The sequence below is a fragment of the Mercenaria mercenaria genome, unplaced genomic scaffold (genome assembly GCF_021730395.1).
Source record: "Mercenaria mercenaria strain notata unplaced genomic scaffold, MADL_Memer_1 contig_3614, whole genome shotgun sequence".
NCBI classification, from domain to species: Eukaryota; Metazoa; Mollusca; class Bivalvia; order Venerida; family Veneridae; genus Mercenaria; species Mercenaria mercenaria.
Window position 1 is genome coordinate 96 of NW_026461770.1, and position 17,261 is coordinate 17,356.

At 35.6% G+C, this 17,261-nt stretch overlaps 1 protein-coding gene across 1 annotated transcript in view; it reads right to left on the reverse strand.

Annotated features, from left to right (window-relative positions):
- Positions 1-7,552: 7,552 nt before the first annotated feature.
- The window catches only part of LOC128553234 (E3 ubiquitin-protein ligase RNF213-like), a 63,072-nt gene continuing 53,363 nt past the window's right edge, over positions 7,553-17,261 (reverse strand). The window contains exon 14 of the mRNA XM_053534359.1: positions 7,553-8,553. Coding sequence (XP_053390334.1) covers positions 8,431-8,553 — 123 coding nt within the window. The 3' untranslated portion in view covers positions 7,553-8,430. The remainder of the gene's footprint in view (positions 8,554-17,261) is intronic.

A 17,261-nucleotide genomic window follows, 5' to 3' on the forward strand; every position in this document is an offset into this window, starting at 1 on the left:
AATTATAACACAAAAAAATTAAGCTCATGACTGATCTCAAAAAATCCAAGAGGGCTGCCAAAATCCAAGATGGCCACCATTAAATCCTCATTATACAGGAAAAAAAGTATTTCACAAAGTTCAATAGTGTGAAAGATGATCATTATCATAGAAGATATACATATTTTATTTCAAAACATACAAACTTCAGTCTTAAACAAATCCAAGATGGCTTTCCAATTCCAAAATGGCCACCACAAGGTCATTTAGACATACAGACACTGAATAGGAAAATGGCGCTGTAAATTGTTTGACTGAAAATATTTTTCTTGCATCAAACATGATCCCCATTTTCCTTCTGATTTTTCTTCAGAACTGACAATATTCTTCAAAAAAATGTAAGTTACAGACATTTAAAGCAGGCACTGGTGGTGTTGCAGCCATTGGAAATATGACAGTTTTTTACAGAATAAAAAAGAACGGCTATTTAGAGTGCTGTAACATACAAGGGAACATTGGTAAAAATTGAAATCTGGCCAGACGAGGATGGGAAAGGTCTGCTTTGATTGGAATGTGATAGAAAATGACAAATTTATTGCAATTTTGCGTTAAATATTGATAAAACACAAAATATCACATTTACAATGTTTTTGGGTGTACAGAATTTTTTCTCAAAAACTGCATATTGGTAGCCTAAAGATTGCTAATTTCTAGTACTTAGAGGTAAAATTGAACATATTTAACAGTTTAAATGTGTAACTTGTATGCAGATCAGAGTAGAAAAGGACAAAACAGGGCAAAAGTAGGCTACAGTTATGGTAATGATTGGAAATTATGTCGTGACAGTTATTTTTGCCAAAATTTAAGTTGTCGTATGTTACTGAAATTGCCATAAAACCTTATAAACTGTTGGTATCAAACTAAAACCATGTATTTTTTCATGCATTTAGGCTGTTTGTACATTTCAAATGAAACTGAAACGATCTTAGAGAAAAAACATTTTCTTATAGGTATACAGAAGATAATAGGTAAGGATAGATTTCTCGGAAGCACAGAGCACTAAAAACAGCCTCAGAGCCACACATTTGCAAAGTAGGCCCACAACAAAAAGAAGCTGTAACGAAAAAACATTACAGACGGGTTGCTTCAAAAATCAAACATGTACATATAAATTTATGCCAAATATAGAGGGGGAGAAAGTGGTAAGGGGTAGAATGGGGGTGGGGGAGGAGGTTGAAGGGGAAAGTAGACCAAGAATAAATATACAAAGGGAATGCTACGTTCCTTAAGGAGGTAGGTTACCTTGTTACAAGGGTAAATTCAAATTAGTTGAACCGCAGCATCTTTTTGTATTTCGTGTAATATGAAGTTTTAACTGCTAAAATCTCAGTTTCGTTTGTCTCTGTCCCTTCAAGTTCAATTTTTATCCAGGTTTGAAGAACATGACCCTCCAAAGGTATTTTATATTGAAAGAAGAAGGAAAATACGGATATTTAACACTTTTCTGTGTATTTTAGTTTCATTGATATCCGTAGAAGTCAACATAATCTATAATTTTACTAGTATGCACGTTCTAATATAAGCTTAAAATGTATATGTCGCGGGGCTTGTGTTTCCATGGTAACGCATTTTCTCTCATTTTTAAACAACTATGTATAAAAATAGGGGTTTTCGACGGCTTCAGTGCCATTCTGTTAATGACCAACATGGAATTTTTGGGTAATATTATTAGCAAAATACCAAGCACTACACATGGTACACTATTTTTCTTAAAGTTTAAAGTAACCATGGCAACAGAGATGTTTAAAATGGCTTATATTTTGCTTTTTGTCGTAATTTCTTATAAAATAATATTGAATAAGATTATCTTTCTAGTTGATGTAGCTTTAAAACATATTATTTCTAACGTAAGTTATATTTTCGTGTTATCTGCATTTATTCAAACAAATTTCTAAGCTTAGAATACTTACAGCAGTACCCCTCGTCTGACATTGTTCATGGAAAAATCGTTCAGCATGCTACTATTATTCTCATGGATATTGTTGAAATGAAAATAAAAAGCCGAAGCTGTGTTTCTTAAATAGACTAGTGTCAACGCTTTTGAATTTTACATTTAGATACATAGGTCACGGGCTTCGTTTCCATGGTTACATCAATTCAATTCAAGAAACCACAATTTTCTACTGAAATTTGAACAATTTTAGATCTTAGTTTTAGTATATAAGTAACAAATTATCAACGGAACCTGAAAATAGGTATTACAAATCAAACTGCTAGATTTTTTATTTGAAAGTGGCCGTAACAAGTAACCTCTCACCCAACTATATTCCAAATAACATTGGTTACCATCATCCATTTTCTTACATTCCGCATAACACTTCAATATAACTACATAAAAGAAGCAAAATATTGATTATTATTCAGAGCAAAAGACTCATAAAAAATATTTCAGCAAATAATGGTTATTTGAAAATAGTTTGAACAAGGCAGTCTGAAAGACAGCTAAATCCCCCGCCACTGCTATGGATAGTGAAAGGGTAAAACCTTTGATTTTAGCTGTGACCTTGACCTTGAACTGACATGGCTGACTCATGAATTCTGCACAACGTCTTGATGAGGTGATCATTTGCCCAAAGTTTGATGAAAATCCTTCAAGGGGTTTAGGAGATACAGAGCTGAAACCTTTGACCTTCAGTTGTGACCTTGACCTTGAGTTGACATGGCTGACTCATGAGTTCTTGATGAGGTGATCATTTGACCCAAGTTTGATGAAAATCCTTCAAGGGGTTAAGGAGATACAGAGCAGACACCAAATGGAAGGCTCAAACCTTCGACCCTTAGTTGTAACCTTGACCTTGAGCTGGCATGGTTGACTCATAATTTCTGCACATCGTTCTGATGAGGTAAACATTTGACCCAAGTTTTATAAAATTCCTTCAAGGGGTTTAGGAGATATAGAGCGGACACGAAATAGAAGGCTCAAACCTTTGACCTTCAGTTGTGACCTTGACCTTGAGCCGACATGGCTGACTCATGGGTTCTGCACATCGTCTTGATGAGGTGATTGTTTGACCCAAGTTTGATGAAAATCCTTAAAGGGGTTTAGGAGATATAGAGCGGACACAAAATGGAAGGTTCAAACCTTTGACCCTAAGTTGTGACCTTGACCTTGAGCCGGCATGACTGACTCATGGGTTCTGCACATCGTCTTGATGAGGTGATCATTTGACCCAAGTTTTATAAAATTCCTTAAAGGGGTTTAAGAGATATAGAGCGGACACAAAATGGAAGGCTCAAACCTTTGACCTTGAGTTGTGACCTTGACCTTGAGCCGGCATGGCTGACTCATGGGTTCTGCACATCGTCTTGATGAGGTGATCATTTGACCCAAGTTTTATAAAATTCCTTCAAGGGGTTTAGGAGATATAGCGCGGACACAAAATGGAAGGCTCAAACCTTTGACCTTGAGTTGTGACCTTGACCTTGAACCGACAAGGCTGACTCATGGGTTCTGCACATCGTCTTGATGAGGTGATCATTTGACCCAAGTTTCATGAAAATCCTTCAAGGGGTTTAGGAGATATGGACCGGACACGATTTTGTTACGGACGGAAGCACGGAAAGACGGACGGAAAGATGGACGCAGACCATTCCTATAATCCCTCCGCCACGGCGGGGGATTAAATAAAGAAAATGCACAGAATTACGTACTTTCAAGATAAAAGCTATTAATTTTGCGCGGTAACTGACACGTAACGTCATGACGTCAATGACGTCATTTAAGGCAACATTGTTTTGAAGCGTTTCTGCGGCAATTTATTCATTATTTCTGCATTATTAAACCATAAAGCGTCAGATCGAAGACAGGTCTATGATTTGTTTTCAGAAGAATGAATATACAGACACATTTAGTTTGTCGTATACGTCGTCGTAAATCGTCACGTTAGCTTCCGGTTGGACATGCGCACATACAAATATAAAGGTAACCTACCTCCTTAATTACAGTTATACTACAATGTAAACCACAATAGCGCAGACATTCATGTACCATACCAGATAAACAAACAACCACAATCAACTAACTAACATAGAAAAACAGACACTAAATAGGAAAATGGTTAAAAATGATAGTCGCATAATGGCGGATTCACATAGTCCTCATTTTTTTGCTCTGTAGAGCTATTTGCCTTATTTTCTCTTCAATTTTTGCTGAATTCACATGACAGATCTATGCTTGAAATGTAGGTAGCATTTTCATAGTGAAATAATAACACTACATAATTTGTCATGTATACTTAGATCATACCCCATCACTACAATTCGGGGTCTCATTGTTTAGGTAATTTTGCAGTTTGTGTGTTTGACTGAATATATTTTTTCTGCATCAAACATGACCCCTGCTTTTCCTTTTACTTTTATTCTGTATTGACAATATTCTGCAAGAAAATGTAAGTTACAGACATTTAAAATAGGTCCTGATGTGTGCTGCGGTCATTGGAAATATAGATAAAGAACAAAGAGGGACAGCTATTAAGTGTGTCTTAACCTTTAACCAGAACAATAATTGAATACATTTTACTAAAATACAATTTGCAATAGCATATAAATCTATATCATAACAACACTTCCACATAGCATATGTATATAAATATTATGTATGTCAGGATACAAGTTATATGACCCAGGAAAGTGCTGACGCCTTTAGTATCTTGAACAATGCAATCGGTCCAATCGCTAAGGTGACTATGTCTCGGACTAGCTGACAGACAAGTCTTAAATGTTATAAAACGTAAAGCTGGTGAAACCATATACAGTACCACATATATTTTTTTCTCTAGCTACCTCACCTAAATGATTTGTGTACCAATGATTCAAAAATGATTTCAATAATGAGCTAGATAATTTCAGGGATCAGGTGAATCACTCAATGTTTTAAACTAACAACCTTCAACTAATGATAATCAACTCAAACTTCAGTATGCCGGGGATAATATATTTGACTGATCTTTTTGTTGAAGTTCCCATCAGACAATGTCTTTGAATTGACTACATATGTGTCCTTTCGCATAGATATTCAGCCGATGTTCTCTTACATGAAGCTGCAACTCAATATGATTGCTCTGGCTTCTGGATGCTCAGCACTTATATGCTATTAAATATAGCATTAAAACCACCATATAGGTATGACCCCAATGCCTTGGCTGTACTTCACCGATAATGTTGAAACTAATGTCTGTAAGCTGGAACTCTCTTACTGACTCAGAAGATTACCAAACCAAAATCTCTGTCTCAGCCTGTACTTTATCCCATAAAGGTTTAATTTCAATGCGCTGGCTTTAAAGCTTGAAACCTAGTTACAATACTGCAACTCTTCTTTAGTCTCAAATGTCTTCATTTATATAATTTATCTGCATTGACAGAGTAGCTGCAACAGCTCATTTATCAAGGTACTGGGACAAATTATAAGTTGAATCCTCGGTGTGTTTACATCAATCGCTGGATACAGAATGACTACATTGTCATCCATCTACTTATCTATATCCTAGCAGAGGTGTCATTTGATTGGTGCTTTTTATGGAACTTGTTTTGGATTGGTCCAAATTCGATTATATTTTACGAGTACACGAATACTTGCTCTAACAAATAGTTGGTTCCCTTTTACTATTGTATATAACATAATATGAGATGCTGAGATCCAGCTATTGCTGTTATTAACCCAAGTTGTCCATAAGGTTACAACACACCAAATAGCTGTTCTTTAGTCTATATAAAATTGACATATTTCCAATGGCCGCAGCACACATCAGCACCAATTTAAAATGTCTGTAACTTACATTTTCTTGAAGAATATTATCATTGCTGTATAAAAATTAAGCGAAAAGTGGGGGTTAAGTTTGATTCAAGAAAAATATTTTCAGTCAAACACACAAAGTGCAAAATCAGCTAAAAATGAGACCCCAAATTGTAGTGGTGGTGTATAATCTAAGTTTCCTTATCAAATTCTGTCATGTTATTATTTCATTGTGAAGTTACCTACATGCCAAGCATAGATCTGTCATGTTATTTCAGCAAATTAATTGCAATGAAAATAAGGAAAATAACTCTAACTGAGGACTATTTGAATCATTTTTTCGCGCCGTTTTCCTGTTTAGTGAAAAAGAAATGAAATTTGAAACACCTTTTATTGCAATTTTGCCTCAAAACCATGATTATCAGATTGGAAATGATCGAACTAAGAAAAAAGGTACTCATACTCATAAGTTTTGTTAATAAATAAAGACGTTATCGTTGCTTTAATTACTACAATTTCTACTGCTGAATGACTCGGCAATTTTGTTTGTATACTTCACTATTGCCCCGTATTGAATTGTTTTCCATCTTAGGTAAACTGCATACTATTACTTACAATAACCAGCTTATTATATGTAAAAACAATAATATGAGACAATTTGACATAAAGTCGACGATAATTCTGGTTTAAATGTACCTTTTTATGGTGGCCATATTGGATTTAGGACGCCATTTTGTTTTTTCTAAATTTCTAATTAGTTTACATTTTGTACAATACAGTAATCTAATGTTGTGCCAGATTTGGACCTCGTTAGATGCATAATTCTGTTGTTATGGCTAGATTCCAGAAATCCGCAGTTTCATTTATATTTTTAACATTTTACTCCAAAAATAGACATTTTGCATCATGATACTTTTCTATACTTTTTATATGTTGTTACATACATCTTGTATAATATTTACACAAAAAATCAATTCTTTACGAGTTTTTTCCTTTATTTGGCATTTTGGCCATAAATGGCCTTTACTAATAGTTTGATGTTTCTGTTATCAAAATTAATGGTATAATGAATTATCTGCAAATGTTTTGGACAGTGGCCATCACTTTGAAATTTGTCTCTACTTGAGATTGAGAAAATATCATAAATTATACAAAATTTATAAAAAAAACGGCATGGTAAAAGTTGTTTAAAAATTGCAACACAGTGCAAAACACGGTCAGCTTTAAGAATATACCAAGCAAATGCCATTTTTTAAACATTACTATTTGGGGTCCAATACCTTAATGTTGATTTTTTCTATAACAATGCTTTCATAGCTAAATTATACTATGGTAAGTAGTATTTGTCTGCAGTACTTATTTCAGTAACCCAAGTATGATATTTCTATTTAAGCACAATATAATGAACTTAAGTATTTGCTTAAGTATAATTTTTAATTCTATACTTCCTTTTCTATAAAATTTACAATTGTTGTTATTATAATATTATGACATCTTGAGCTTGAGTTTTGCAATACTGTAAAATCATTTTTTTTTTTAATTTTAATTGTTTTTTTTAAGAGGGATTCATTTTCCCCTTTAACCACAAACTGTCTATACTCTTGTAAGACTGATATAATTGTCATACCGTATTTTGGTGTGTATAGGTCGCACTTTTTCTACCCATTTTGCTGCCTGAAAAAGTTCCTGCGACCTATACGACAGAACATTGCCAGCAGAGTTTTTTTTTCAGGCCAATTTTCTGACCGTAGTTCTCGCAAAATTATGTGCATCTGTTACGAACGAACAAAATGGATAAAAAATATCAATACCGGCGGCCTTTCAACCAACAGCGGTTACTTTCAATAAAATATATCGTAAATAACCCATACAGACTATTAAAATTACGAATTACTTTAATTCAAAGATGTTTTTGCAATTTCAATTACGTTTGTTTCTACTTTCGTTTTACTGGACGCCATTGACATGTACTCCGGGTTGGATAAAATCCGGACAGATCCGTCATCCATTCCAAACATTGTTTATACTAATTCTTAGCGTATTAAAAAACTTAAAAGACAATTTTTTACTTTTGGTTTTTAAATAAAAGAAAAAAAAATCCAAAAAGAGATATTTTGTTAATCTCAGAATCAAAAGAACGCGGTTAATTACACGACGCGGAAAGGTGTTATAATTGCTGTGCAAACAATTCACATTTAAACTTGCATAATTACAGAATGTAAACGCAAACCGTCTGCTGCCAATTAGTGTCAAAAAGCCGCTTTTCTTTGATGTAGTCTGTTACCGATACTACTGTTGGTACGAAACGGTTGGGATCGAAAATAACACTGTCCGATTTCCACCAATCAGGTTCTGATAATAATTCAGTCCGCGGCATCAATATGGCCGCCGCCATAACTTTTTTGCCGGTAAATATTAAATACTGCTGGGGAAAAAATCCGAAACTTAACCGTGACTAATACGCTAGAACTTAAATTTTCCGACCATTTCCTGAGCAAAAATTAGATGCGGACTATACATTACCGCGACCTATACACACCAAAATACGGTATTTCACAAATGCTTCATACATCATGAATATTCTACCTCACAAACCAATTCCAATTTAAAATACAGCAAACATTTAGCCTTGTGAAAATATCTGATCTTACTGTATACAATTATGATTCACTCACCTTAAAGGCTGCTTTTCCAAGACTTTCTTGCATACACGGCTTGTATTTATCTAGCATTTGACAAAATATTGTCACAAAGTTTGCCATCATTGAGGTTGTTGTGCACACCTACAATATTTAAATATGAAGCTAATAAAACATCAGAAAACAGTACTTCTACAGACAAAAGAAAACTGATTTGCAAGAATAACCATTGCAGACAAAATCCTGTCATTAGCAATAACAGTTACTACATTTTTTTAAGGCAGAGAACATAAAACTATTCTGACTTGCCTTATCAATTATTCTTGCTACTCTACATATTAAATGTAATATTAATAATATCTGTGATTAGAAAGAAGAACAATTACTTTATTACTCCAATGACCATACTTTGGGATTATTCAGACATGTTTAATAATGTATCTAATTTACCAACACCAGTAAAAGGTAACTTATAATTGACACACCTAAATTAGCAATACTGTCTATACCCACAGAAACAAGAGCTGTCTGATGACAGCGCGCTCGACTATTCGAAGAATTGATTGAAGAATGGGGTCAAAATATTTCCACGGATATTCAGACAAAAGGAATAAATAGATTAGACAAACAATGTTCCTGTATTACTTTGATTTCGATAAGTCTTGCACTAAATGGCAATATATGAGCCAATTTCGAAGTCCAAAAAGGGCCATAATTCAGTCAAAATAGTTATGTACTCTTGCCTACAGATGGAAATCATAATGATAAACAAGTGTTCAAAGTTTAAAAGCCATATGTCAAATAGTTTTGACAAAACATGGACTTGTATGAAAACAGAACCAATTTCAAAATCCAAAAAGGACCATAATTCAGCCAAAATAGATGACAGAGTTATGTTCTCTTTCCTACAGATAGAGACTATTATACTAAACAAGTGATAAAAGTTTCAAAGCCATATGTCAAACACTTTACAAAAAATATGAACTGGTACGAAAAACTTATCAAAGATTTTTAAGTCAAAATGGGCCATAATTCAGCCAAAATCCTTGATGGAGTTATGTACTCTTGCCTATAACTGGACATGGTGATGGTAAACAGGTGTTGAAAGTTTCAAAGCTTTATCTCAAAAGACTGTCAAAATATGAACTGGTACGAAATATTAACCCAGATTTCTAAGTCAAAAAGGGCCATAATTCAGCCAAAATCCTTGATGGAGTTATGTGCTCTTACCTATAACTGGACATGGTGATGGTAAACAAATATTGAAAGTTTCAAAGCTTTATCTCAAAAGACTTTGTCAAAATATGAACTGGTACGAAAAACTTAACCATGATTTCTAAGTCAAAAGGGGCCATAATTCAGCCAAAATCCTTGACTGAGTTATGTGCTCTTGCCTATAACTGGCCATGATGATGGTAAACAAGTGTTGAAAGTTTCAAAGCTTTATCTCAAAAGACTTTGTCAAAATGTGGACTGGTACGAAAAACTTAACCCAAGGTGTGACGCCGACGCCGTGGTGGGTAGGATAGCTCTACTTTTCTTCGAATAGTCGAGCTAAAAATGATATCCCATGCAAATGAAAGGAAGCATCCATTTTATGATTAGTAATCATGATTTGTGCATTATTAAATAGCAAACAAGAGCTGTCTCCATAGGATGACACATGCCCCCGATGGCACTTTAAATGAATAGTTATGGCCGATGTTAGAGTTTAGGACCTTTGACCTACGGAGCTGGGTCTTGCACGCGACATGTCGTCTTACTGTGTCACACATTCATGCATAGTTATTTTAAAATCCATGCATAAATGACAAAGATATGGACCGGACACGCCCATCAATGCACTATCATGAAAAATGACCTTTAACGTCTAAGTGTGACCTTGACCTTTGTGCTACGGACCTGGGTCTTGCACGCGACACGTCATCTTACTGTGGTACACATTCATGCCAAGTTATTTGAAAATCCATCCATCGATGACAAAGATATGGACCGGACACGCCCATCAAGTGTGACCTTGACCTTTGAGCTACGGACCTGGGTCTTGCACGCGACATGTCGTCTTACTGTGGTACACATTCATGCCAAGTTATTTGAAAATCCATCCATCGATGACAAAGATATGGACCGGACACGCCCATCAATGCACTATCGCTTAATGTCTAAGTGTGACCTTGACCTTTGGGCTACGGACCTGGGTCTTGCGCGCGACACGTCGTCTTACTGTGGTACACATTCATGCCAAGTTATTTGAAAATCTATCCATCGATGACAAAGATATGGACCGGACACGCCTATCAATGCACTATCACTTAATGTCTAAGTGTGACCTTGACCTTTGAGCTACGGACCTGGGTCTTGCGCGCGACATGTCGTGTTACTGTGGTACACATTCATGCCAAGTTATTTGAAAATCCATCCATCGATGACAAAGATATGGACCGGACACGCCCATCAATGCACTATCCCTTAATGTCTAAGTGTGACCTTGACCTTTGAGCTACGGACCTGGGTCTTGCGCGCGACACGTCGTCTTACTGTGGTACACATTCATGCCAAGTTATTTGAAAATCCATCCATCGATGACAAAGATATGGACCGGACAGGCCCATCAATGCACTATCCTTTAATGTGTAAGTGTGACCTTGACCTTTGAGCTACGGACCTGGGTCTTGCGCATGACACGTCGTCTTACTGTGGTACACATTCATGCCAAGTTATTTGAAAATCCATCCATCGATGACAAAGATATGGACCGGACACGAAAAATGCGGACAGACCGACAGACTGACAGACCTACAAATCTTTTGTCATATAAACTTAAATCACCTAACATAAAAAAAACTGTCAGAGGAGACAACACGCCAAACTATTTCTAAGCTGGACAGCAAATAAGTGAGTAAGTAATTAATGCTTCAGATGTGGATGATGATTTTGAACAACAGTATAAGTTTAACTCAAATGTCAGTAATCTGAGTAATAACAGAGATTGAAAGTGCATAAGTAAGAACTATAAAAGGGACAAAATTCATTGAATATTTCTGTCAGAATAATATCTCTTGTGTCATATGAGGTTGGTGATGTCAAAAAACTTGTTCAAGTCTAAATCAAATCTGTTTATTAATAACCTATATAAAGTGAAGGTGCATCACAATCTTAACCTGAAATTCTAAGTAAAAATGGGGAATAACTCATGAACAAGAGGGCCGTGATGGCCCTATATCGCTCACCTGAGTACTACTACTCTTAATGATAAGATCAAGTTTTGACATTGATCACATAGGCATACACTTTAAATATCATCAGGATAAATATTTTCTTGTAACAGTCCCTTTTGACCTATGGGTCAAGTACTTGTCATAGCCAAACTCCATACCAAGTCCTTGGCTCAAATGCTGCATTTTTGTACTAGCATGACTATTCCTTACCCTGAAAGACTTAAATAACATTTAAAACCAATCTAATTAGATTCTGCTGAGGTATATTCATTTACATAAAATAAAGGGAGGTAATTTGTCATAAATTCAGTCGAAAGTTATCTACCCTGATTGTCCGAGTCCATCTGATGGCATAAATGACATTTTAAATCAGTATCTTCATTGGTTTCTGAGATACACCCGATTTTAATTTGAAACAAAGGGAGGTAATTTGACATAAAATCAGTCCATAGTTATCTACCCTGATTGTCTCAGTCCAACTAATGACAATAATGAAATTTCAAATGAGTCCTATAAATACTTACCGAGATAAATCCATTTTTATTAAAATAAGGGGAGGTAATCATGCATTGGTATATGCATGTAGAAGATACAGAGTACAAGCCTTTACAACAATATATTAGAAAAGTAAGTAAAAGCAGAAATTTCTTACCATGGAAGACATAAATAATGTTTCAAACCAATCTCAATAGAAGCTGCATACATGAAATTTCAGATCAGTATCTTTATTAGTTACGAAGATATACCCATTTTAATTTAAAATCAGCCCATAGTTATCTTCCCTGATTGTCTGAGTCCAACTAATGACAATAATGAAATTTCAAATGAGTCCTATAAGTACTTACTGATATAAATCCATTTTGATTAAAATAAGGGGAGGTAATCAGATACAAAATAACTCCAGAACCTATGACTGGATCTGACAGATTCATCATAGAATCAAAGATTTATTGTTGTTGAAGATATTTTGCAAGTTTGTATCAAATCAAACCATAAATGAAGTCTCTATATGGCTGCAAAAGCCAAAATAGCAAATTTTGGACCTTTAAGGGGCCATAACTCTAGAACCCATGATGGGATCTGGCCAGTTTTCAAAAGGAACCGAGGTATTATGCCTATACAAGTTGTGAGCAAGTTTAATTAAAGTTGATTGCAAAATGTTGTCTCAATCGTGTTCACAAGCAAAAAATAGCAAATTTTGGCCCTTTAAGGGGCCATAACTCTTGAACCCATGATGGGATCTAGCCAGTTTTCAAAAGGAACCAAGATATTATGTCAATACAAGTTTTGTGCAAGTTTTATTAAAGTTGATTGCAAAATGCGGTCTCTATCATGTTCACAAGCCAAAACAAGAGCACCGCCTTGCGGGTGCTGACGCTCATCTGATTTTTTTTGTATAATAGAAATATTGTTCTACCCATGATTTTCTAAGTCTAAAAAGGGCCATCATTCTTGCAAAAAGCAGGATAGAGTTATGTTTCTTGATGTACAGTGTCCACTTATGATTGTGAAAAACTGTTGCAAGTTTTAAAGCAATAGCTTTGATAGTTTATGAGAAAAGTTGCCTTAAACATAATACTCAACCAAGAAAATGATTTTCTAAGTCCAAAAGGGGCAATAATTATTGCAAAAAGGAGGATGGAGTTATGTTGCTTGCTGTACAGGGTCAGCTTATGATGGTGAACAAGTGTTGCAAGTTTCAAAGCAATAGCTTTGATAGTTTAAGAGAAAAAGTTGACCTAAACATAAAACTTAACCAAAAAATCTGATATTTTCTAAGTCCAAAAGGGGCCATAAATCTTGCAAAAAGCAGGATGGAGTTATGTTTCTTGCTGTACAGGGTCAGCTTATGATGGTGGACAAGTGTTGCAAGTTTTAAAGCAATAGCTTTGATAGTTTAGGATAAAAGCTGACCTAAACATAAAACTTAACCAAGAAAACTGATTTTCTAAGTCCAAAAGGGGCAATAATTCTTGCAAAAAGCAAGATGGAGTTATGTTTCTTGATGTACAGGGTCTGCTTATGATGGTGAACAAGTATTCCAAGTTTCAAAGCAATAGCTTTGATAGTTTAGGAGAAAAGTTGACCTAAACATAAAACTTAACCAAGAAATCTGATATTTTCTAAGTACAAAAGGGGCCATAAATCTTGCAAAAAGCAAGATGGAGTTATGTTTCTTGCTATACAGGGTCAGCTTATGATGGTGAACAAGTCTTCCAAGTTTCAAAGCAATAGCTTTGATAGTTTAGGAGAAAAGCTGACCTAAACATAAAACTTAACCAGGCAACGCCGACGCAGACGCCGACGCCGACACCGACGCCGACGCCGACGCCGACAACCGCTCAAGTGATGACAATAACTCATCATTTTTTTTCAAAAAATCAGATGAGCTAAAAATGGAAAATTTTGGACCTTTAAGGGGCCATAACTCTGGAACCCATGATGGGATCTGGCTAGTTTTCGAAAGGAACCTTGATATTATGCCAATACAAGTTGTGTACAAGTTTAATTAAAGTTGATTGCAAGATGTTGTCTCTATCGTGTTCACAAGCCAAAAATAGCAAATTTTGGCCCTTTAAGGGGCCATAACTCTGGAACCCATGATGGGATCTGGCCAGTTTTCGAAAGGAACTGAGATATTATGCCCATACAAGTTGAGTGCAAGTTTGATTAAATCAAATACAAAATGTGGTCCATATCATGTTCACAAGGAAATTGTGGACAGACAGACGGACGATCACAAAAGCTCACCCTGTCACTACGTGACAGGTGAGCTAAAAAAAATGGTGCCTGGGATAATAACCCTTGTCGTATAAATATGATGTGTGGGATGATGAGGAACATCTATTGTAAGTTTGAATCAAATCCATACAGTAATAACTGAGATAAAGTGCAAGTGCATCAATCTCGGTCTGAAATTCTAAGTAAAAAGGGGGGTATTATTCATTAAATATTGGTGCCAGACCTTGTGTCATATTGGTGATGATGTGGAACAAATATTTTAAGTTTGAATTTAGTCATAAAAGAGATAGAGTGAAAGTACATCAAAACTTGAACCTTGTAGTAAACCTGGTTCCTCTCCATTTTCTTGGGATGAAAACAATTTACCACAGGCTTAACAGGAAAATATTTCAGCAAGGACTATATATTAATATGGTTCCTCGCAAGGGTTTTTTTCAAATGGGTACAGGGGTTAAATTATCTTCAGGCTGACCGATACCTCTGACTTAATTATTTTAAAGAAATGTCAGGATTCCTTTTTAAACCACTTTCTGGGTAATTTCAAAGATTTTATAAAGCTATGTGCTGCAAAATTTAGTTTAATTATTAACACACCACTTTGATTATAAATAAGAGTGGTCAATACAAATATTAAATGAAGACATAAGAATAAGTCCAGTTTTGTAAATCTATTAAAATGTAAAATTCACTCATAAACAAGCATTCACAACTACAAACTTCTAATATGTCTATCAATAAACTTCCACAGTCATTGAAAGTAATTAAAATAATACACAAATTCTTAAATTTCTTTCACTTAAAAATATGTGTCAATATTGTCTGAAAATTCCACAATTTGCATATGACTCAGTTCCAAATATGGCGCCAAACAGGACTACAAATTTTGGTTTCACATCTTATTTACATCGAAATAAAAACATGAGGTATGGAAATAAAGACATTTAACGCAACGTGAATTCGTGCAGTATAAAATGAAACGATTCATTAAAGATTGGCTCCGTCTAATGCATACTGAAACTGTGTTGTGTGATTTGGAGCGGCATATCAAAATTTGATGCAATGCAGCAAAATGTGAAGCTGTTTAACGAAACATGAGTACGTGCATTGTAAAAGGTTAATGAGACTATCAGTTTATAAGTTTGACCTGTTATAAATATAGATTCTTGATCAGTTTTACATTAGAAGATCTTAAAATTTGTCCTAAAACCGACCTTGTGGCAAAATTCTAACATTTAATTTTAAACAGTTCCTGCGATTTATCTCGGTATTAAAAGGGACCTTATTTTTCCACAAGGTCGGTTTTAGGACAAACTTTACACCAGGTGTATTTTTTGGCCACATGAGCCAATTAATTAAACTACGAAAGCTTACATAAATTGGTTGGGAAAATATTTTGGAATTAACAACAAAACAACACTTTACCAGAAAAACTGAGTTATGAAAACTTTATGACTAAATATGTAGTCATGCAATTGTTGAAGTTTCCATTACTGAGAAAAAAGGATTATAATAAGAAGACCAGCTTCACATTCTAAAGATCTATTTCTCTTCCAAATACATCGATCTCAAGCAAAACTAGAAGATGCTTTTGTAAAAAAGCGCATGTCTCCCCCAATGCATAGTCATATATGCAAGATGTCAATAGGGGACAAGAGCGAAAGTCAAAGAGACACTGATGGTTGGCTGCAATAGGGATCACCTACTTGGCATGTCTAATCATACCACTAAGTTTCAACATTCTGGGCCTAGTGGTTCTCAAGTCATGAATTGATTACGGTTGTCCATGTTCAGGCCCCTGTGACCTTTAACAGAGTGACCCCAAAATTATTAGGGGTCATCTACTCTGCATGTACAATCATCCTATTAAGTTTAAACATTCAAGGTCAAGTAGTTCTCAAATTATTGATTGGAAAGACTTTTCTGTGTTCAGCCCCCTGTGACCTTGACCTCTGAAGGAGTGACCACAAAAAACAAAAAGGGGTCACCTACTCTGTAATTCCTATCTCCCTATGAAGTTTGAAGGTTCTTGGTCAAATGGTTCTCAAGTTATAAACCGGATATGGATTTCCACTTTCTATCTGCTGCGACCTTGACCTTTAAAAGAGTGACCCCAAAATCAGTAGGGGTCATCTAGTCTGCATGTCCGATCATCCTATGAAGTTTCAACATTCTGAGTCAAGTGGTTCTCAAGTTACTGACCGGAAATGGTTTTCCATGTTCAGGCCCCTGTGACCTTGACCTTTAACAGAGTGACTCCAAAATCGATAGGGGTCATCCCCTCTGCATGCCCAATCATCCAATGCAGTTTTAACATTCTGGGTAAAGTGGTTCTCAAGTTACTGACAGGAAATGGTTTTTCATGTTCAGGTCCCTGTGACCTTGACCTTTAATACAGTGACCCTAAAATCAATAGGGGTTATCTCCTCTGCATGACCAATCATCCTATGAAGTTTCAACATTCTGGGTCAGGTGGACCTAAAATGGTTTTCCATGTTCAGGCCCTTGTGACCTTGACCTTTAACGGAGTGAACCCAAAATCGGTAGGGGTCATCTACTCTGCATGAACAATCATCCTATGAAGTTTCAACATTCTGGGTCAAGTGGTTCTCAAATTACTGATCGGAAATGACTTTCCATGTTCAGGCCCCTGTGACCTTGACCTTTAATAGAGTGACCCCAAAATCAATAAGCGTCATCTGCTCTGCATGACCAATCATCCTATAAAGTTTCAACATTCTGGGTGAAGTGATTCTGAAGTTATTGACCGGAAATGGTTTTCCATGTTCAGGCCCTTGTGACCTTGACCTTTAATAGTGACCCCAAAATCAATAGGGGTCATCCACTCTGCATGACCAATCATCCTATGAAGTTTCAACATTCTGGGTCAAGAGG